Source organism: Thermobia domestica, chromosome 7, assembly GCF_964235325.1.
Source record: "Thermobia domestica chromosome 7, izTheDome1.hap1.1, whole genome shotgun sequence".
NCBI classification, from domain to species: domain Eukaryota; kingdom Metazoa; phylum Arthropoda; class Insecta; order Zygentoma; family Lepismatidae; genus Thermobia; species Thermobia domestica.
In genome coordinates, this window is record NC_137460.1 from 12,106,196 (window position 1) to 12,130,728 (window position 24,533).

The 24,533-nt window shown below is 37.4% G+C and overlaps 1 protein-coding gene across 1 annotated transcript in view; it reads right to left on the reverse strand.

Annotated features, from left to right (window-relative positions):
* Nucleotides 1-18,215: 18,215 nt before the first annotated feature.
* Nucleotides 18,216-24,533, reverse strand: part of LOC145689858 (rhythmically expressed gene 2 protein-like) — a 34,721-nt gene continuing 28,403 nt past the window's right edge. The window contains exon 2 of the mRNA XM_081764126.1: nt 18,216-22,510. Within this exon, the coding sequence (XP_081620252.1) occupies nt 21,783-22,502 (720 nt within the window). The 5' untranslated portion in view covers nt 22,503-22,510 and the 3' untranslated portion in view covers nt 18,216-21,782. The remainder of the gene's footprint in view (nt 22,511-24,533) is intronic.

The following is a 24,533-nucleotide window of genomic DNA, read 5'->3' on the forward strand; positions in this document are numbered from 1 at the left end:
CCTGTGTTGAACTGTCAAATTCAATGACTGGCTTCCTTTTCGTCTTGGTTTTGACAGGTTTTCAGTCAAGGTCCTTAAACAGTTTACGTTTTCTGTTTTTTTCTTATTTCTTGACTTTTTCTGCTTCTTCTTGCTCCAATTCTCGCTTATGAGGGGACAAAGTAAAAATGACTGTCTTCCCTTGCCTCTTGTCGAACTTATTCACAACTTGTGGACCTTGTTGCACTGGAAGAGGCATTAATTCTGTTGGTGATATTGCAAAAGAAGACACATTAGCCTGCTTTACTGTCTGCGGAGAGTAACAAGATGGCTGTTCATCGACTTGATCTTTAAGAGTAAGTAACAAAGTGCCTCGCTCGACAGAACTCAGACAGCCTATTTGCTTCTTCCCGCTCAAAACCAGCAATATAGAGGGTTTATTGGGGACAATTAATATCCCAGTTTCATTCAGACTGTAGCAGAGATGGAGTGGGTCAAGTGGGTCAAGTTTTCTGAGTGGGTTAGTGGGTCGTGGGTCAACAGCATGTGACCTACTGTGACCCACCACCCACCGTGACCCACTGTGACCCACCACCCACCGTGATCCACTGTGAGCCACCACCCACCATGACCCACTGCGACCCACCGACTCAGTATGATCTACCGACACTCTCTGCTTACTGCATTGTGGACAGTATCTTCTGAAGACTGGTAAATTTGTCTCCGTTTTACTTTCAAGACCTTCCTTTCCCTCTCTTTTCCACTTGTTTCTGTCTACTTACCTGAGGTGAGTATATCTAACCAAGTGAAAAAAGAACTTCGGGCACTTTTGGATATTAATATTTTTAATTGTAATAATAGCAATACGACTTACACTACAACTTGGCTTTCGAGACCTGTGAGTTTTTAGAGCTAACTACTGGGAAAAAATACATTTTTGAATCACTGTAATATATAAAAATTGAATGTAACTATGTGTGCCTGATCATCACGGTCAAATTGCAAAGGCAAATGAAATTACTTTTGGTATATAGTTAGGCCTTAATCCAAATTGGGATGTTATATTGCTTTTATTATAATGTATAAAAACCTAAGGAGGTAGTGAGGATCCGAATTTTGCGGGAAAAAAATGAGTATCTCGCAAGCCGCTAAACTTACGAAGCTGAAATTCAGTGTATTAACTCTTTATTGAAAATAAACAGAATGTGTCCTAGCATTTTTTTAAATTCTCCTTTATGTGGGGGGGAGGAACTTTTTATATATGGAAAATTGGTAGTGAGTTGGTTTGTAAAAAGGATCGAAAACGATCGATGTTATTTCAGAAAAAAAAATCAGAAACAAAAAATACAGTGCTTGGCTTCATATTTATCCATTGCTTTCTGCTATAATAATTGCTAAAGCTTATGTTTATTATATGGAGCGCTCACAGCATAGGGCAATCAACCCATAAAGTTGTGAGAAAAATAGGCATAAAAATTGTACTGTAAGCTTAATTACACGGAAATTTTAAGTTTGGATTGTACGCATAATTGTATGGAAAATTTTACCCTTTTTTTTTCCTTTACGTTGGTCTACTTACTTTGATTTGTAACTTTGGAATTTCATCCTTTTTTCCACTGAAAAGTATTGATAATTCAGCAAGGAAATAATTATATGATGATAATTTAATTGAAATTCATCGTAATTTGGCACATGGCAAACAGCAGTGTGGTAATTGAAGTTGAAGAAGGAGGGAAATTCCCATTCACCTCTGAACACTTTCCAGGAACCTCGTTCCCTTTCGCTTTCTAGACGAGGGAGGAAACTTGGTAATGGTATCAAACCTTCATGTGTAACTACAGAAATTAAATTTATAAACAAATAAGAAATCATCAGTTTATCAGGCTTTAATTGATAATTTATTCACAAGATTCCCTATCAAAGGTGTGGTAGATGAAGTTTCTGTTCTACCATATATGGGTTGATATTGCCAACTGACATGGTCGATATGGAAAAGATGTATGGTGATAGAGAGATAATACTTCTTGCTGAGTATTTCAAAACTGACCGAGAAAAATCGGTATCAGACTTAAGTCTAGCAAGTAGATTGTCGATGAGAAGTTGCAGAAATCGGGTAGAAGTATTATCAATTTCCACGACAGAGTGCGAACGGGGATTTCCCGTTATGAATTTACAGATGACTGATATTAGAAACAGATTAAGTGCTCAAACATTGTCTAACGTGTTGCTCATCAATGTTAATGGCCCACCGCTAGACAAGCTCAAAGTAGACGAGTTAGTTATTTCTTGGCTGAAGGATGGACATCATTCCACTGCGGATGATTTACCGCCAAAAAGTTACCAACAGGAAATAAATCCGATTTCAGATTTGTTTTAAGGTGGAAAATTACGAGTTATAGAAAATGTATACTTGTATTACTAATGGTTTATTATTCATCTTTGTACCTACTTTTTAGTAACTCTCTTCTTTACTTTAGGTAAACTACTTTTGAATAAATATTCATAATAATTGCAATTATGCATATTTGTAACTTAAATTTAACGTGGTGTTTTAGTGATTACACAAATTACAATTATGAGCATATTTTATGGAGATGGTCTCACATAGGGTACCCGAGCACCTTTATACTCTATGAACAACTGATTTTTCAAGTCTTTTGTGAGAAAACTATTGTGAACTGAGAAACCATAACCTTTTCCATATTGTACAGGGGTATTTTCCTGCGAATAGAAGTTTCTTGTGGAATGCGTTCAGAAATTAACACTTGCAAGAATACTCTCTTAGTACAAGTATATTTTAGGCTCACACTAATTTCCCCCCAACTCGAACTGTTTCAATTTCCTCAGTGACAAACACTTTACCATTTTATATCGTAAAGGTCAGATCCACCGTTATTGTAACAGAGTGGTGCTTGAGCGATTGACTAGAAGTTCAAACTCCGATTAGTGACAGTTTCACAGTCTTGTTTTATTACAAGTGTAAACTCTTTAGTCAGTTCAGAAGAGGCCGTGGATCGTGTTCAGAGTTGATGACGATGGATTTTGGTGAGTCAGAGTAAGTCAAAGTGGATGAGAGTGGATGAGTGGGTCACGGTGGGTGGTGGGTCAGAGTGAATCACGGTGGGTCGTGGGTCATGGTGGGTGGTGGGTCAGTGGGTCGTAGGTCAAGTTTTCATTGACCCACACCAACTCTGGAGGTGAAAGTTTGTGCTTTTCATAAATAGACTCAAGCAGGGTGAAGGATTCATGAACAACATCAAGGTTAAAATCCTTTGCTGGGGCTATGGACGTTTTTCCTGGGTCTCCCAAAGACAGTTCTGGATTTCTGGGCAGAAAACTATATAACCACTCTGTTTCCGGCAATCTTTTCTTCTGTGTTAAAATTACGTGAGATACTTTTTTTTCGGTGAGTTCAAAAGCAAGTCTCCTAAGGTCTCTGACTGTTATTCTTAGCAATCTTTCTTCCATGGTAAGGATATGTGCTACCAGCTCCTTCTCCTGAGCTACAGAAAAAATGGCTTAAATCTAGCCAAACTTTTTTTTTTTTTTTTTGGCACCAGACTCCGAAGACAGAGCGTTCTAGTGGGCTTTTCTTATTCTGTCTTCAAGGGTACTTTGAGGAACGTTGAATGAAGCAGCCGCTCCCATTCTACCGCTCAGCACTTCTTGAATAGCCCCAACTATTCCTCTTTCTGATCAGCTCTGCCTATTTATTTTTCTCTCGTGTTTCTCCCTTCTGGGCATTATGCAATTTGAAAATATATTTAAAATAACAATAGTATGATAAGTTTTCGGCGGAAAGTAGATTTTTTTAGTCATTAATAAATAGGCTCTTATAAAGTTCCTATCTGTAAATACCATACTTGAGGGTAAACCCATCATTCAGGAATGCACTTAGGGATGCGCACGAGACGAGTCGAGACAGGATTTTCCTGACAAAATTCGAGTCGAGACACTGCTCTTCCAATAGAGAAATATACATTTTTCGAGTAGTCGAGACCACTTTTACAGCACATTTTCGAGACGAGACAGTCAAAAATCTTGTCTCGTGCGCATCCCTAGGTGCACTCGTTCCGTACTGCTTTCTGGGAGAAAACACTCCACATTCAAACATAAAAGTTTGATTAACGTTTCATTTCAACAATAATATGAGTAATAAAGATACATTAATTAACATTTGTACTATTAAATGTTTCCCATTCAGTTTCTAAATGTTTAGTTTTTGTTTTCAAATGTGATTGAAAAAGTATTCCACACATTTGTCAATATTAACAATTTTGTCTAATGCCCGATCCTCACTTCATAGTTATTAATATGGTATATGGTAAAAATTGAAACGTTCCGGTATTGGGTAATTTATGAGTGTAGCCCTGATATAATTTCATAATGAAATAGGCAAATATAAGCTACATACATGCCATGAAGGATTCGAACCCGTGCCCCTTAGCATTTCGCATGTAGAAGACGTCAACCTCATACACTCTTATTTTTAATTCACATTTTAAGTTTTTATATTAACAAAATGTAATATTTTATACACATTTTATGAAAATGAATATTCTTATTATATATACATAATTAGAGCAACCCACATTATGCTTTATTTTTTGCTTAATTATGCTTTACATTTTTCCAAATTATGCTTTATTGTTAATTTCAATCATTGTTTAACATTAATCATGTATAATGTATAATATTTACTATATATTAGATATTCTAAATATCTTGATATATTTATTAATATTTTATGCAACTAATTTCTTTCATATTTAATGAACTTTCTACTTAGTGCACTGTAAAGAGATATCTGCTCGAGTCAGCTTTTCTTATCATTTGTGTGCACCTTAGAGGTGCGTATATACAGAAAGGGAAAGTAAAAGATGCCACCAAAAATACAGAAAGTGCTCAAGTTCAAGAGGTACATATGCGGAGTTCTTGTGCACTTTTTTTGTGCATTTCGAATCATCATACATAACTGTGCAGTTACACTTACAAGGAAACCTATCCAAGTGTAACTCTGACTTCGAGTAGATATTATGGTCATTGGATACCTTGTCCCAAAAGAACGTAACACGAAAAGGAATACATTCTCGATCTCAACCGTTGCGGAGATAGAAGCGTGAAAAGTTATAAATTGAGCTCCATACTATACATTACAAAGTCAGATTCCGGGTCAGATTTTTAGAAAACGCTCGGGTAAGCAAACTCATCGAATACATATCAAATTAGTGTGGGGAGCCCTGCACCCTTTGAATGAAAAATCTGTGTCCCCGGGGTCCCAGTCGGAAACTCAAAATTTGCAAATAGAACCGGGGGCCAAGTAGCATATTGTGTGAAAGCTATTGTTAAGTAAAAGAACACAGAACAATTCGCAACTATCTACGATAACTCTGTGCAAACGGGCAACTGGTCAAAATGTCAATACAATCTACATCAGAAAATCTATGGCCACGCTTCTAAATCCGTTAAGTTGCGACAATAACAAAACAGAAAAACACGTTTTAAAATGCAAGGTATTGAAGTAAAGCAAATTGCTGCAGAGTCTCTCACAGAGTCGTACAACGGACCTTACCCAAGTATAAGTGTGATTTCGAATGACCATGACCATTGGATTTCGTGTCCTAGAAGAGAGAGGATACATTGTCAATCGCAACCGTCGTGGAGGGTGAGAAGTTCAAAAGGCAACGGTATATGCTTCGCGAATCGGGACCCCAAATTCGCAGATTGCACCATGAAATTTCTATCGGGGGATTTGAAACATAGTGAACGTACCAGAAGGTAATGTTTCATAGAATATTGGCACACAAAGTACCCTGTGACAATACAATATTGATTTTCAGCAATATGCAATTTATTGGAAGAATATGTGGATGAAATATAAGTAAACAAAACTATGTCCAAAGAAAATAGATATAAAACTACGCATATATGTGTTGCTATATTTACAGAATATTACTTCAATAAAGATGTGTTGGCTCGTCTCCCACCCCACTTGGTTATCGTTTTCTTTCCCGAGTTTACAATTATCAAACTGGTTTCCAACTTTATATTTTAACGAAATATTATTCTTGACCATTCCCTATAGCCCTAGAAAAGCACCCTCCGATATATTTTATTTCTGCACCATTATTTCAGTTTTCTCCAACCCCACTCCTCTCCAAGTTTCCTCACAGTTTCAAGGACACTCCTTTTCGTCTTTACCATCATGTTTCTCGTTCAGGAAATCCCCCGATAGAAATTTCATGGTGCAATCTGCGAATTTGGGGTCCCGATTCGCGAAGCATATACCGTTGCCTTTTGAACTTCTCACCCACCACGACGGTTGTGATTGACAATGTATCCTCTCTCTTCTAGGACACGAAATCCAATGGTCATGGTCATTCTATGGTCCATTCATCTCAGAGTTCTGAAAATTGCTGATTTTTTTTCTTATTGGTTAGTCATAATGCTAGCGTTGAACGGTGTTTTCTCTTATTAATAATCAGTGGACAAAGGAAAGGAGAAGATTATCCATAGAAACAATTAAAAGTATTGCATGTGTGCAATATAATCTTAAGGAATGTTCATGTTGTGAATTTTATGATTTCCTTTTGAAAAATAAACAAATGTTAATGGAGATAGGAGCATTAAAGAAATATGATACAGCTGAAAATGAAAGCAAATCCAATTAAGCATGAGTAATTTGTATAAGGAAGTGTGAATCAATGCAGCGTTTTAAGTTTATTATACCATATTTTCTACATATATAAAGTTTTCTACGCACTCATACCGTTCAAACAATGACTTTTGTTGATAATGCCAGGTTTAATAAAATATATAAATATTTCTTTAAGCTCTCATAATATCTGCCTACATTATATATAAATTCAAACCATTTCACAGTATCATAGTATGTGACATAACTTATTAGCCTTACAACCATCTCATCAACTCAAAGCGATCATAGGAGACGTCCTAAGTCCATAATTGAAGCTATTTTCAGTATACGATAATTATTACAGGTATATATTATTTCCGCCCATGTTATTTTAAACAAACGCCCTCTTTTTCAAATGAGTAATCTGGTCACCCTATGTGTATGTAATGTATTCAAAGAAATAAAAACACTGACCACGCATAAATAAAACATAAATGCTTGAAAGTAGACGAAAATATTAAATCTAGAACAACTGCTGGAAATAAGTTTGTAAATCATTGCCTCCATTCAGAGACCTTCTCCAATTATCCTCATTCCAACATCTTTTTCCTCCTCGGCAGGAGATCTTGCTCGTCACACTGAGTATGTATTGAAATTGAAACATTTGAAAAAACTTGAACCTGGCCGGAATTTGAACCCGGGGCCGCCGAATAGAAGTTCAATGCGCTAACCACTTACCTACCGCGTCACTACACCTTCCCACACAACTGTTAGCTATTTAAAGTCGTGTCATGTAAGACTATACACAGTATACTATTGCTCGTATGAAGAGACATTCTTTAGGTGAGTGACACATGACGAACCCAAGATTGTTTTCTTTAACTAAGAAACATGTTATATAGACCTTTCTCAATGTAGAAAATATCACGAAAGGTTCTGAAACTTGAAGCTGCATTATCGATTTTAAAGGTGATCCCGATTCACCCTACAATTCTTCCTAAGCTTAACTTTTAACCCTTTAACTGCCACAATGTATTATAAAAAATTCTGTCCCTGGGGCCAAAACGTAATTTTGATTTTTTTTCATTTTATTTTGATCGATTCTGCGTACTGCATGTGTATAATCTGGCGTGTTACACTTTGTGCATTTTTTCTTGAGGCATCAGGTTGATGCCACGTGACACCCTAAGATGAAAATTATAGGAACAGGCCACGCGGAGTGAATGTTGCGCCTCATTTTCGATAATAACAGTATAGAGAGGTAATGATAATGTAATGGTAAGTGATAATGTAATTGTAAGTGATTATTTACGTATGTATTAGCTAGTGTTAAGTAAAATTTCATATTCCAGCAATTGTCGTAATTGGACATAAAGGGTAAGCTGAACAGTCACACACACTGCATAGTTCGAGAAGCAAAGATCGTGGAAAGTCGCATGTGAAGCAGGGGCGGATCCAGGGGAGGGCGATCGGGGCGATCGCCCCCCCCAGAAGAGGAAATTTTCTTATTTTATATATATAAATAAAACCCATCCCAAAGTTTGGAGCCCTTAAAAGTAGCAGTATGACAACCCACCGCCCCCCCCAGAAGTCGGTCCTGGATCCGCCCCTGATGTGAAGAATGTGTAACATAATTTTTCATTCTTATTTAGCTTTTCGCTCTGAATTGGAATGGCCGCCTAAATGCTAGAATTCTCCATAATTGTATTCAGTTTCTTTTTTACTTGAAACCATATTTTTGTGTTTCGCTATCCATGAGTGTTTCTTTAAGATTCTTCTGTTTTCTTCAGGTTGTGATCCATTCAGTTTTTAATTCATTGATTCGTATTGAAACTTCAGTATGGATTATGAAACGGAGCACAAGTCTCTAAAGCAACTTGTGGATGAGTTCCTATCAGATGATAATTCAAGATGATGACTTACTTCATGATGTTTATCTTTCCGATGAATATCGAGTGTCTGAAGGGCGATGGTACGGACTCTTCAGAGCCTGAAAGGAAGAAACAGCAGAAGCGAAAGAACATTAGTAAACATTCCCGTTCCCGCAAACAATCAGGATGACTCCGAAAGTGAGGCCACGCTGCAGTAGCTGGACCTTCAACGCAAAATGTGTTTGATGTTGTTGTTCAACAAAGGGATAGCATTGCTGAGATCATTGATGAAGTAATTGCATAGTATTTGATAGGCGATGTTGGTGACAAGGAAGTTAGTGATGTTGAAATTTCTAATGATGTCGTTTGGGGACCCGTTGATGAGACTACTTTAAATAATTTTCCATTTACTGAAAGTAGACCAAGGATCTAACCTGAAATCTTCGATAACTTCTCCGATAAAGTGCCGTATGATTTTTTTCAAGCTGTTTATCACTGACGACATTATTCAACATGGTAGTAGAAACTAACAGACACGCCCATCAAACAATTAACAAGGGTCATAAACCAGAGTCCAATTACAATAAATAGGTCTACGGGGCCACTGTCTTTAAGATTCCAACAAACGATTCCCGTGGACTTTCGTGTTACCACACAGCATACGAAAGCAATCAACGTGAGGCATCCGTAAGTGCCACGCGGCACAAATTTACACAAACAATGAGACATAGCGTTGATGTCTCATTGCGATTAAAAGGGTTAATTTCGAAGAAGAAAAGATGGCAGACGCTATTTTCGCATTTTTTGACTTGTATCAACACGTGTAGAAATATCAAGTCAAGTTTATCTTCCATAACTAGTAATTTATTTTCTGAGCTTTGCATGAACAATTTGTGGAGTGATAGTAACGCATGAGATGCCTATCGTACAGGCCTGCGTTCGAATCCCGTCGTGGAAATTAGTTTTTTTTCATCTGATTTTATCGTTTACGTAATTGGTATTGCAAATCTATTATTGTTTTATTATACTATTCCTATAATTATTATTAACAGTAATTTTTTATTGTGTTCTATTCCAAAATAAATCATCCCATCGAAAACATTTGATGTAAAAAAATGACTAAGTTTCGCACCTCTTTCAGTAAAGAGCCTTCACTACAGGGAAATTAAACTACCGCTAATTTTAGAGTTTTTCTGTAATATCTTCAAAACAGATAAAAATATTCGAAAAGCAGAAACGTAGAGAACTAGACAATACGATTTTGCATGTGATACCGTTATCGCAACTCATCTATCTGCTTTCCATTTGCAATTGTAGATAGATTTAGCATTTTTTTTTTTTTTTGCGGGTTTTGTAAATAGCGGCATACCAAAAGCAGATGGGCGAATTGTGGTAAAGGTATCACATGCAAAATCGTATTGTCTAGTTCACTACGTTTCTGTTTCTCAAATATTTTTATTAGTTTTTATATATTTAACTTTATGATCAATTTTGCTTCAAAAATAAGTTTAGAAAAACGAACAAAATTCAAGGTCTAGGAAAAATCTTACTTCACTTCTACTCACGCTTCTACAGATAATCTGTTTGCTATCGTTAATGAAATATTTGTGCTTCTAAACGGAAGCTCTGTAAACTAAAGGACATTAAAAGCTGAAGTTGGTCCCCGTTAGAAGGTAAGAGATAACAGTAATCAAAGTGGGAATATAAAGATAAATGTTATGTACTTTTCCAGCTCGTCAACATCTGCACTGATTCAAATAAGCAAAAGGAAAATAAGCATATGTCTGAACTGATTCGAGCTAATAGTACTTATTTTGATAAGTTGTTCGCAGTACAAAAGTCGCTAGATTTGTAAATAAGTCGCCAACTCGTCATTCCAAAATCGCCAAAAAAAGTCGCTAATCGGAAAAATTATTTTTTGTCGCTATCCTGGAATGCGAATCCCCTAGGTTTAGCGACTTTTTCCCCAAATTGGCAACACTGGTTTGAACCCGGACAAGATTAAACGAAGCGGTATGGTTTGCTCTCTATCGGGTGTTGCGTAACTCAGAAATTGAAAATTTTGCCTCACACCTTTCAATTTATGTCCACTATAGCAATAGGCACACTGTTACATGTATTTTCATAGTCACTAGAATAATAAATATGAACATTGAAATGTAAATGAGAGCGTGCTACAGCGTCATGTATTGGCTGCGTATTGACCAAGTCATGCAACTAAGATGTAAAGAAAAAGAAGCTTGTAATGTTCCGGGAATGTAGCGTTCAGGAGAATAGCATACGTTTCTAAGTGTGAAATCGTCGAAAATGGTCGATTATTGAAGCATACGGATCAAACTCGTTTGCTGCTGCCTGAAAACAACTGTAGGTCTGGAATGTAGTGTAGAGACATGTAACTGTACTCATATTATTTGTTCTGCATTGCAGGTCAAACTAACAGATGCACATATACATGCTCGCTTAGAGTTCACACATGAGCAAGCCATAAGATTTCTGAAACCATGTAATCTGGAATGATGAGAAAGATTTTAGTTCGGACGAAGGAGTAAAACATTATGGCGGCAGGGTAACACGCGATATTTTCTACAGAACGTTCAGCCAACACATAGATAAGGCCATGTCTCTGTATGTGTTTGGACATGGATAAGTGCAGATAGGATTGGGAAACAAGTTGACGTATCATCTAGGATGAATGAACGCTAACGAGTATGTTCAGGTTTTGGAGGACTGTGTTGCTTATCCGTGCGCTTGGTCCACCCTACTGAAGAAATGCCAAAAATAACTTTTGTTTATGATAACTGCAGCGTTCATATGACACATATTACTACGGAGTAGTTAAATGAACACTCTGATATTTCGGTTTTGGACTGGCCAGCGAAATCTCCAAACTTAAATCCAATAGAGAACCTTTGGGGGATCATTGTACGGGAATGGGAATGTAGACAGGAGAGAGCAAAGGAGACATTGCTACAACGTGTGAAAGAAACGTGGGATAGTATCCGAAACAGATCACGAACACGTGAAAGACTGATATATAGCATGCAGAATTGCCTTAGAGTTGTCTTTAAAACACAATTGCTGGTGAACACATTATTAATCACTTACCGGTATTATTGACTTCTTATTATTAGTGGCTACCAATACTACTACTACTACCAGTGGCGCATTTAGGGGGGTGGCTATCGGGCCCAAGTCCCCCGAAATAAATTTGTTATATGCATGATTACATTAAACTTTGTCGGCACCCAAAAGGAAAATATAAGTGCTTATTTACGTGTTGTGCATAGCCCTCCCCGAAACAAAATCCTAATACGCCACTGACTACTACTACTACTACTAATTTCAGCTGTTAAGTATTGAAATCTTGGCCCCCATATTATCCTATTGTACCAATATGTATACATTAATACTTTTTAAGCATAAGAGAGCGCACGTTGCTGGGTGCCTTCCTCTAACTACTGGAATGATAGCTTTAGATTTATACCTTCCAAAGTTGTTTGACGGTAAGTTTTCCATCAAAATTACACTCAATTGTTGCTTTTTTTGGTCACCAAATCATTATAAAATTACATCAATACCTAACACAACGAACGTTGTTTATATTTATACAGTGTTCGAAGTGGAAAAAAAGCAGAGGCGGGATGTTTTATTACGATTTTGACTCGACATACCGGCTATTTAAATATTGAAATGCAGTGAGGGCATGTTGCCTAAAATATTGCATTTCTATTTACATAATGACTCAAAACCATTGAAGGGCTTCTCTGTAGTAACAGAGGAGGGGGAGAAGATATGGAAAGATTTTGATCGACCGCCAACAACTTTCTGAAAAAAAAAAAAGTCCCCTTGTCTTGTATTGCTGAGAATTATACTCGAAAATGCTCAAAAACCGAATAAGGATATTAACAATTTCCTGCGGGAAAACTCTAGGTCCCCCCACTCGTGTGTGGGGTATTCCAAACCCCCAGAAGGTCCACCCCCACAGCAGACAACCCCTAAATCCGTCCATGCTTAAAAGACGGCATTTGTATGCATTAAGGCAAGAAGATACATAACAAAGAAACAATTCAATACGGCATATCAAAATATACACTTGAACTTCTTTGAAGAGAGAACAAAAATGTAAGCGTTGTCAACTTAGAAATTATTTCTATATACGAAATTAAAATCTTTTTACGTGCAAAGCTATTCGTGAATTACTGTGTATAAAAATGTATTTGTTAAAGGTACGGTATTTAACATCTACTTTTCAGTGACGGTATGTTTTAACCATTGAAAAACCAGAGACGGTATGCCTTCATCACTCAAAAATGAGAAGCGGTATGGCATACCACCACATACCGTCTCACTTCAACCACTGTAATTATGTGAAAAATAATATATCGTTATCACTATGGCTTATTTTTATTTTTGATTTTTTCAAATAATTTCAACATTACTTTTTTACTACCAAGATTCTGTCTTTGGGTAGTTTGTAATTTAACAACCAGATAATGACAACATGTATGTCTCTGATACATTATAATTTTACTTAAAATCTCTATTATGTTATTTTCAGATATACGAGAAGCGTTTGATATGTTATCTACCTGAGCATGAAAATGGAAGAAACTTACCTCACTTTTTTTTAAGTGTTCTCTCATTGGTCTTCAACACACTTTGTCCAGTTCGCCTTAAGTAATCGAATACTTCCGTAATATTTTAGATTTTGATTTGAATTTCATGTCTTTTTTCGGCAGTGAGGCTATATAAGACATGGACCTATACAGCTTAAGTGGGATCCGAACCACATGAGCTTCCAATGGGAATCGAATCCAAGTCTCCCGTGCCAAAAGTGCGCCGCTATCCACATGCCCACGCAGGAGTCTACTCTCGGAGTCATCTTAGTTATGGAAGCACTTCGTTACAGGTTCTGTGACTACATTATCGTCAGGCAATCGTTGCCTGCTAGGGATGTGCTCGAGACGAGTCGAGACAGGATTTTCCTGCCAAAATTCGAGTCGAGACACGACTCTTCCAATAGAGAAATATACATTTTTCGAGTCGAGACATCACTTTTACAGCACATTTGCGAGACGAGACAGCCACAAATCTTGTCTCGTGCGCATCCCTATTGCCTGCTGACAAAATTTTTCAGATGTCGAAACAGAATAGATTCGCTTGTAGATAGGATTAGACTATATGGTGGATGGTTACATTCTACGAAGCCATATTCTTTGATGTCAGTCTGTGATTTGCATGACTTGCGTGCAGGCTTGTTGTTGTGGAATAGGAAGACCAGCCAACAATTTCTCACGGCGTTTCTGCTTGATTGTTTCACGTAACGACTATTCATCCCTTGTATTTAACAGAACTGTTGTGAATATGATCCCTCTTTACAACGCACATTAGAAAGTTGGGGATATATGCTTCCATACACGAAGACACAACATAAACATTGGCTACATTAATAATAATAATAATAATAATAATAATAATAATAATAATAATAATAATAATAATAATAATGCAAATACATCGTTTGAATATGCCAGCAGAACAGATAAATGAAACATTATTCCATTTTCTGAAACCATCAGAAATCTCGGGGTAATAATAGATGAACTTCTAGAGTGGAAACCTCGGATCAATGCTGTATGTAAGAAAGCATTCTAGTCTTTGCATTCCCTCACTATAAGAAAATTCTACCCACTGAAACAAAGTTACTACTTGTAAAATCTCTAATATTTCCTCACCTTGAATATTGTGATGTAGCTCTATCAGACTTAAATAAAGAATTAGCGTATCGTTTGCAACGTATCCAAAATGCCTGTATACGGTTTGTTTATACTCAAAAACGATCAAATCATTTAACTCCATATTACAGAAAGCTGGGTCTTTTGAAACTTGCCGATATACGTTATTTGCATCGACTCACACTTCTCTTTAAGACTTTGCGCTTTCAACAACCTTCCTACTTATTTCAACGATTGCAACCACCAAATGCTCACCACGATCACCATACAAGATCAGGTGTAAATAAATTCCTTTCTCTTTCCTTACACTAACTGAAATTTTACTCGAATGCGTTCTTTGCATCTACTATCCGTGCATAGAATTACTTCCACCCGGCATACGACAATCCCAGTCAATCAATCTATAAATATTTAAAAAGTCGGTTGAGCAGACCATCCATGAGTCTCTCTAGGCTTACTCATATCTAACACAAATGCTGATTTTTTTTTGTTCTTTTTAACTTTTATTTGTTCTTTAATACTCTAAATGTATCTGAATCTATCTATCTATATTAGGGTTGCCAACTCTGGAAAATAAAAAACCGGCACCCCCCAAATTCCCTATGATATAGGTCTAAGTGTGAAGTATCTATGTTCGGACCAGGGGAGGCAGGAGGGAGTAATTCCCCTCCCTCCGAAGAGTTTGGGGAATACATATACTGTAATCGATTGTCTATTAATATAATAGTACAAAACGTGCAAGTCTTATGTCGGTGGTGCTCTTGCCCCCCTTCAAGCGAAGTCTGAAATGATGCCCATGGTTCGAACCCATCCATGGGAAGGAAATATACTATCGTGAACAAAAGTGTATTAGCACTTGTACTCTGCATAATCTTTGTACTTTCGCTAATAATCTTAAGATACATTGTGCTATAAATGAGAAATTGAAATCAACATTGATCATTTTATTGTATTTATCAGTAACTGCCACTTCTTTAAAATCATCGAAACAGATGAACAAAAGTATATTAATCTCTATGTGACAATTTTGGACTTGGAAATTAAATTTATACATCAATGACAGGAAATTGCTTTAAGAAGTCATTTTTCACTCTCAATAAATGTATAAAATTCCTTACAAGTCAATTTCAAATTTTCCCTGATACAGTCCCTATCATCTCTTTAAAACTGTGTATACAGATGAATAAAATATGTTAATATTTGACAGATGGTGAAAGGTGACAGTTTTGGATTTACAGAATGAAAGTTACTTTTTAAATCTATACTTCGAACTAGATACATATTTGAAAAACCGGTCATAAAGGGTTTGTAAGAAGTTTGACCGGTCACCGGCTTTAATCAAAATAACAGCAATATATCCGACCAGACGGTGAAAAACCGAAAAAGTTGGCAACCCTAATCTATATACGCAAATAAAAATAAAAGTGATTATGTTTGTGACTTGACAACTCTTGAACCACCCGACCGATCTTGATCAAGTTTTCAACATAAGTGAGGTTCGGGCCTGGGATGGTTTGCATCATTTCACTTTGACAATGCAACTTAAGGAAGGGGGAAATACTTAAAATGATCGAAAATGACCGATATTAGGGTCGAATCCATAGTTTACGGGGTTCGTTGAGATGAACAGTGACACTTCCCATGCCGTTTAAATGAAAATTCAGCTCCGTAACTTCGGAGGGAGAGAGGGAAATATATAAAATTGATCGAAAATGACCGCTATTAGAGAGCGCTTCAGTAGTAATAAAAAGTGACTGACTAACGGAACATGTGCTATCTTTTCTTATTTAACCCAACGAAGCGGGTAATTCACACTAGTATAAGTTTATTTGTAGTAATCTAATTGTATATGTTATGTATGTGTGTGTCTGCGTATGTGATTGCGAATGTAATTTTTGTTTGTTGTATTATTTACTACAGTGCGTATAAATTCATGTTATATATACAATAATTTTCGTATTTGTATTAGTGGATATCAAGGGCGCCGATACTGGGGGACCAGGCCCCCCTATTGCAGGGGGTGCCCACAAGGGGGGGCTATGACGCAAACTGCCTCATTGAAATATTTGGGGGGGTTAAAAATCTATATAAATATGTTTGAGAGGGTGTAAAAATTAATCGAAAAGATTTTTTTTTCATGGAAGAACACCTACGGATAGACAATTGAGGAGGGTGCGTCATGGACATGAGGGGGGGTGGGCACCACTGCCTATTGTATTTATAAATATACAATATTTGGTATAATTTGAATACAACTTGTCTTGAAATCCTCATATATATATACCTTCTGCATCTGAATGCCCCCCCCCCCAAATTACAGAGAAATCGGCGCCCTTGGTGGACATGTGTCATTTCAATTATTGTTCTATAAATATTTGCTATTGTAATACTAATCCTGATCATTATGTAATACTAATACTAATCCTGATCGCATGGTCAAGTGGGAGACAAAGCGTGGTTAGCCTTAACTTTGCTATCTAAAATAAGACTAAATAGGTTTGGCCTTATGCAGAGTCGTTTTGACGTAAGATTAGAGCCATACTAAAGAGTTCGACTAACATGTTTTCTGCAGTAGACAGGCTTTTAGTATGACGCTAGTCATACTTCAAAACGACTCTGCATAAGGCGGATTAATATCAAACATTTTAGCCAGCTGAGACCCAACGCTTTTCTTCTTCTTAAAAGAATTATGTCTATACCTACAAGCTACAGACCTAAAAGCTAGATACAGACATTTTTCGTGTTGCAACGATATGGATGTAAAGATCGTAATAGCAGCTACAAATATGGAAAGGAATCTGTGGTCAAACATAACAAAAGAAAGACGTATTGCATCATTCAGGAAGGTAGTAAGGTGGAATTAATCTTCTCTGTAGTGTTTAACTTCTTTAAATATTTTTACTAAGTTCTTTTCACTTGTTGCTCGAACAAATACAAATACAAAAACAATTTACAAAGAGGCCGCACAAACCACCTATAAAGAAAATGCCTTGAATGGTGCATTGTACAATTATTTTGTTCACATTTTATATTTGGATTTAATGTAAATTTATGGTTTTTTCTTCTCTTTGACCACTTTTTCTTTTCTCTTTAAATAAAGAAATATAGGCATAACAATATTACACTACTCAAGCTAGATTAAAGAGAAAATAACCTTGACACAATTGGTCTCCTGTCATCGTCTTCATTCGCGCCGTCCTTCTGTCTTCTCTGGCAGTGATGCCAACCTGAAACAATATGAAGTCCCAATGTCGAGAGACAAAAAATCCCATTTTACATGTGAACTTCCCACGTTATACTAATTAAAAGTATGCTATAATATTAAAAATTAAATTTCTCTGTGTTAGTCACTTTTTACAATATCTAAATGAATAAGCCGTAAATTTCGATCTTTTTGAAAAATCCCATACATGCTGCTTATTATCCCTTTCCGAGGAAATGAGGTCACAAACTCCCACGATATGGGATTTTCCCCACAGGTTGGCATCACTGTTCTCTGGCGTTTTAGCTTCTGACATTGTTGCCGAAACGTTGACAGAAAAAAAAGTCGCTAAGCAAGAAATGTAAAGACCAATTTTGGGGTGGAAACTCGCAAGAAAATTTATTCGCGAAATTTCTTATTTAAATGTGCACTGTTTTCAACTTTCAAAGATAGACCCTAATTTTAATGGCTTACCATGTTTCTAACAAGGTTAAGTTTACTCTTACTAATATTATTACACTCACACGCACACAATATGCTCTAGACCAGTGGTTCTCAACCTTTTTTTTTTTTTTTTTTTTTTTTTACTGATGGCACACTTTACCGAACGTCCAGTGCATCACAACACACTTGTTTGATATTTTTATTATAAATAATAATAATAATAATAGTGAAACCTATTAGTATTTATAATGCCTCTATATAGCACTGGGCATTATTGCTACCGCTGGAGGTGTTAACTGGTACAGACTGTCTCGATTTCAAGTATTTTTTTATTAAATTCTTCATGATTTTTAAGTTCTAAAATTTCGCGACATTACATAGGGAACTGCGTGACGCACTAGTGTGTCGCGACACATCAGTTGAGAACTACTCAACTGCTCTAGACAGATATTTGTCTAGGGGACACAACCAATCCTTCAATTTGAAGTTCGTTTCCTATAGTTTTCTGTACTTTGTTCGTATTTTTGAAGCAGTAGCGTCAATTAGATTTTCCTTGAAAAATGAAATGAAATCTGTAAGTTTTACGTCCCACGTTTATGCCGATTAGGCTAAAGGAGATGGTGATGATGAGAGATGAGTGAAATGGTGGAATGAAGAAAGTGGGAGGAAACGGGAGAACGCCGAGAAAACCCACGAGCACGGTGTTTGTCCACCACAAAGTCCACACGGCGCGAGCTGGGATCGAACCAGGGACCCCAAGCACCGGAGGTGAACGCTCTACCACTGAGCCACCGCGCCCCCCGAGATTTTTCCTTGAATGTCGCTTTCATTGACTATATTATACAAAAACAGAGAAAAAAGAAACATATCAAAAAGTGCTGGGTTAGAAAAGGATAAGTTCGCAGCACAAAAGTCGCTGGATATCTAATTAAATCCTTAAATTGACATTTAAAAATAATCAAAAAAAGTCGCCAATCGGAAACATATTTTTTTTTCTAGCTATCATACAATATTGGTAATTTTGGTTTAATGTTAACCACCCCTGGCTTATTTACTCATAAACAAAATATTGGGGTACAATAAGACATTGACATTCTTAAGTGTTTCGTTCTCTGTTACTAAGTTCAACGCATATCCAAGATGAAAATCAACAGAAAATGATAAGAATGACATTTGACGTTTGGTTTTCCAATGTGTTAACGGTTGTGGTAACTTCAGTTTGATATATATACTATGTGATCAAAAGTATCCGCACACCCCCAAAAACATACATTTTTCATATTAGGTGCATTGTGCTGCCACCTATTGCCAGGTACTCATTGTCAGCGACCTCAGTAGTCATTAGACATCGTAAGAAAGCAGAATGGGGCGCTGCGCGGAACTCGCGGACTTCGAACGTGGTCAGGTCATTGGGTGTCATTTGTGTCAGAAGTCTGTATGCGAGATTCCCACACTCCTAAACATCCCTAGGTCCACTGTGTCTGATGTGATAGTGAAGTGGAAACGTGAAGGGGCACTTACAGCACAAAAGCGTACAGGTCGACCTCGTCTGTTGACTGACAGAGACCGCCGACAGTTGAAAGGGTCGTAAAGTGTAATAGGCAAATATCTATCCAGACCATCACATAGGAATTCCAAACTGCATCAAGATCCACTCCAAGTACTATGACAGTGAGGCGTGAGGTGAGAAAACTTGGATTTCATAGTCAAGCAGCTGCTCATAAGCCGAACATCACGCAGGTAAATGCCAAACGACGCGTCCAAGAAGCATAAACATTGGACGATTGAAACGTGGAAATACGTTGTGTGGAGTGACGAATCACGGTACACAATGTGGCGATCCGATGGCAGGGTGTGGGTATGGTGAATGCCCGGTGAACGTCATCTGTCAATCTGTGTAGTGCCAACAGTAAAATTCGGAGGTGGTGGTGTTATGGTGTGGTCCTTTTTCTTGGAGGGGGCTTGCACCCCTTGTTTTGCGTGGCACTCTCACAGCGCAGGCCTACATTGATGTTTTAAGCACCTTCTTGCTTCCCACTGTTGGGATGGCGATTGCATCTTTCAACACGATCAAGCACCTGTTCATACTGCACGGCCTGTGGCGGAGTGGTTACACGACCATAACTTCCCTGTAATGGACTGGCCTGCACAGAGTCCTGACTTGAATCCTATAGAACATCTTTGGGATGTTTTAGAACGCCGACTTCGTACCAGGCCTCACCGACCTACATCGATACCTCTTCTCAATTCAGCACACTGTGAAGAATGGGCTGCCATTCCCCAAGAAACCTTCCATTACCCGATTGAAAGTATGCCTGCGAGAGTGGAAGCTGTCGTCATGGCTAAGGGTGGGCCAACCCCATATTGAATTCCAGCAGTACCGATGGAGGGCGCCACGAACTTGTAAGTCACTTTCAGCCAGGTGTCCGGATACTTTTGATCACGTGAATTTCTACCAGAACGTAATCATCTTCATTTATGTTTCCATGGTAGTCTTTAAAATCATCTGGCCGAATTTCAATTTTTTCATCTGATGAGGACAATTCGACCAATTCTTCCTCTACATCTGGATCAACTTCATAATCAAAAACGCGTTTTTTTTTAAATTGTACTCGTTTCCCTCTTTGTTGTTTTCTTGATGTTGTACAGTAAGACATATCTCTATTTCGTTTGAAGGAAGCGTCTAACTGTACCCCAATAGCATATTATCAATGTCAATCTATTTTTTGGAAACCACGAAAGAGTTTAACTATTGACAATATTGTGCTAAACATCGACAAATAATGAAGCATTTCATGCTCTAAAATTAATCTCCAATTATTTGATTTACTTTGAGTTCTTCAGACATAAAAGAATACAGAAAATTTACTTTGTTTAATTGAAAATCACTGAATTTCGCTTCAGCCATTTGCTTACTAAGGTGACACAGGAAGGTCAACAGCTGCATGTCTGTAATATAGGAGGGGAAACCGTTCCCAAATATGATGTTTTCAATCTAAAGTGAAGAATTTTTTAAATTCGGACGAGCCGTTTGGGTTGTATAATTTCCATTAATAGAGGGATTAGGTGTAGCGAGGACGGGGCGGGAGGTGGATACATTTTGTAAGAGTATGGTGAACGGGGGCATGTTTGAAATGGGGGCTGGCCATCGACACGTTAGTGTAAAACACAGTAATTCACTCACTTATGTTGTGGGTCCAGGTAAATGGCAACGTTGCATTTTCATTTAACATTGGGCGCATAAAGAATGTACAGCCCAAACGGCTCGTCCGATTAAAAAAAAAGTCCTTCCCTTTAGATTGAAAACATCATATTTGGAGAAGGTTTCTCCTCTTATATTTTGTTGTAACTCTGATAAGAACAGAGTTACCCTGTCAGACACCTTATATATATGAAGGATCTTGCCCCCCTCAAGCAAAACCTGAAATGACGCACCTGCTTTTAAACCAGATGAGTAATTTATAATCACTCTGTATCTATCATTCGTCTTCTCGTGACGATGCCGTACATAATACTAACAATGATGTATAGTCGAAGTATAAACTAAACCGGTTTTTCTTATCAGCAGTAACACTTTTAAAATGGTATTAATGCCACACATAGACTGTCTGTGAGTCAAATATCCACCATCGGAAAGGGTTAGCCACTTTGTATTGTCACCAGGAGCAACAAGAAGATTGACCTCCTCTTCCCTTAAATGAAGTCACCGTACGTCTTGACCCTAAAGGAAAAAGGATGGTTTTGTTTGTACGTAAACTATACATCTATACATATATACTACGTGTAAATAACAGTACTTCTGCCTTGAGGACTATCAAAAGCTAAATGAACTATTATTCATTAAATAATGGAATAGTAATCTCGGCTAGCTCTTTTCTAGTTGAGCCACCCTGTAACATTTTTCGAGCTAAATACTACAATAAATGACGTTCTAAATCAGAAAGAGTTTCAAATACAACCTCAGGGTTTACTTTTTGCAATAAAGTTTTAGTTTTTGAATGAATAATATAGGCATTCCAGCCAGCTTTAGTTGCACCAACGTAATCTGTATCGTATGTGTCCCCGATATGCACAACTTCACCAGGCTGTAAGTTCTCACCACTAAGTTTCAACGCTAAATCAAATATCCGTGAATCAGGTTTCTCGTACCCAACATCGTACGAGGATAGAACAAATTTAAAATAGTCTCGAATACACATATTAACTAGAATTGTATCAAGACGACTGTCAAAGTTAGATATTACTCCCAGAGGGATCTGATTGTCACGTAGACGCTTCAGTAACTCTTTGGCACCTTCGCAGTAATCCCAGCATTCAGAAGTTGAATAAGCTGATAACATTTCATTGGTCAGAGAATGGGACAAACTTTTATCTAAATTCACACCAGCATCTTTAAATGTTCCTTGCACTATTTCTCTCCACCAACTTTGCCATGACATTCCAGTTTTAAAGCCAAAATTAGGATGTGCAGCACTTAATCGTTTCCACTGACTTCTGAAACTTGAGTTCAATCGGGCAGGATCTGCAGTGATTCCAAATTTTAACCCAAATCGCGCATACTGCTCTCCAACTGGCAAACGAAACTTGAGAATTGTATTTGTAATGTCAAAGGTGATCAAACGGAAGCGTCCCATCGTTATCTCTGTAATAAAAGAAACTATATCACTTAAATGAAAATATTTTTTTAAAATTGGGATATACAACAAAGAAGCTTCTACATTTAATCTGATCACTGCTTGTTAAAATTTTCAAAATATGAAAAAAAAAAAAAAAAGCACAAGAATAAAGTCTATACGACAATTAAAGCACTTTTAGTATCCTTGTTTCTACGACACGCATTCGGAAAGTAACCTCCGATTGGTTAATATGCGTGAACTAGTGAGGGCAGCGCTACCATCTTTGCACAGACGTGAGCGGGAAATCAGTTTGCATCCAGTCGTGGTAGAGTGAAGGTTGTCTGATTACTAGTCTCAAAATGTGTGCTGTAATAGAAAACCCCGCCAAGTGCGAGCTGTTTTACGTTTTCTTAAGGCAAAACAATATTCGGCAGCAGCTATTCGGGTGCTGTGTATGGACCGAGTGTGATGAGTGAAGGAGTTGTTTTGTGAATGGATTCGTCCATTTAAAAAGTGGACGAACAAACATTCATGATGAAGAGAAGAGTAGCGGGCTATCAGTGACCACTGATGAACTTATACTTAATCAGAAAATTAATGGAAAAGTTCGTGAAAATCGACGTTGCACAATCTCGGAGCTTTCCGATGAATTTCCACAAATTTCCAGGATCTGAACGCTTTGGTGATGATAAGGAGCTGAAAGATACGGTCACGTGCTGGCTCAAGGCAGTGGCGGATCCAGGGGGCGCTCGCCCCCCCAGAAGAGGAAACTTTCTTATTATATATATATATATATATATATATATATATATATATATATATATATATATATATATATATATATATATATATATATATATATATATATAAATAAAATTCATCCCACAGTTTGGAGCTCTTAAAAGTAGCTCTAAGTAGCAGTATTACAACCCACCGCCCCCTACTAGAAGTCCGCCCTGGATCCACCACTGGCTCAAGGTACAGGCAGGCGATTTTTATGCTGATGGAATTTCTAAGCTAGTGCAGAGATATGATAAGTGATTGAGTGTTTATGGAAACTATGAGCAAAGAAGTAGTTTTCAGATGTATATAATAAATTCTTCTCATATACTTTGGTGTTTCTTCTTTAACGAATCGGAGGTTACTTTCCGAACGATTCTCGTATTTACCTTATGATGATGATCATATTAGACCTGTCCTGACCTAACTGCATTTCTGGAACCAGCAGGTGTTACGCTTCTATGTTCATCGTAAAATGATACTCTTGTATGTATCCGAAATATTGGACAGTTTTCTGTTTCCTGGAATACAATTGGATGAGTTCTTTTTCCAATTTTGAAATATACAGGGCGATTTTTATAAACCTCATGGATTTCATTTGGGTCTAGAATTTCTAACTGAAGTCCGATTTTCATATGTTTGTGGTAAATGATTGAGGAAGGATGGGAGATTTATAAGACTAGCTTATTGTTTTAAATTCATCCTCGGTAATATCGTCCACACCTCAAGAAAACCAGCAAATATTTACCAATGTACCTTACACTTGGAATGAAGGTGGTGCGATGCGGAGGTTTGAGTTTTCTCCGTTAGATGGCAACCTTGCCACGGTCAACAAGAAATAGAAAACTGGGCCCTTGTATTGAGAATTGTGCTGTACAGTTGTGTGCTATTGAGTGATAGTGATCAGGACACAGTGAGAATATTATACTCTTTGGAGCCCGTGTGTTTATCATTACAAGTTTTTGGAGAACGGAATCTGCTGTTGCTACGCAAAGGACATTTAGAAACAAATTTGTCTCATGTTCTGCCCCAGACAGAACACAATATTGTCGTTAGTGAATAAATTGGAAGAAACAGGATCGCTGTGAAGTGGTACAGAAAAGCACCGGACCCCGCAGGCAGGTGTTGTGGAAGATGTCAGTTATAGACCCCTTAGGTCACCCAAGAAATCTCTCCGTTGTTTGTCGCAAGAAAACGGCTATAGCTATTTAACATGTGATTTATAGGTGTTGGCGCAAACACTTAATTTGTATTCTCACTAACACTTAA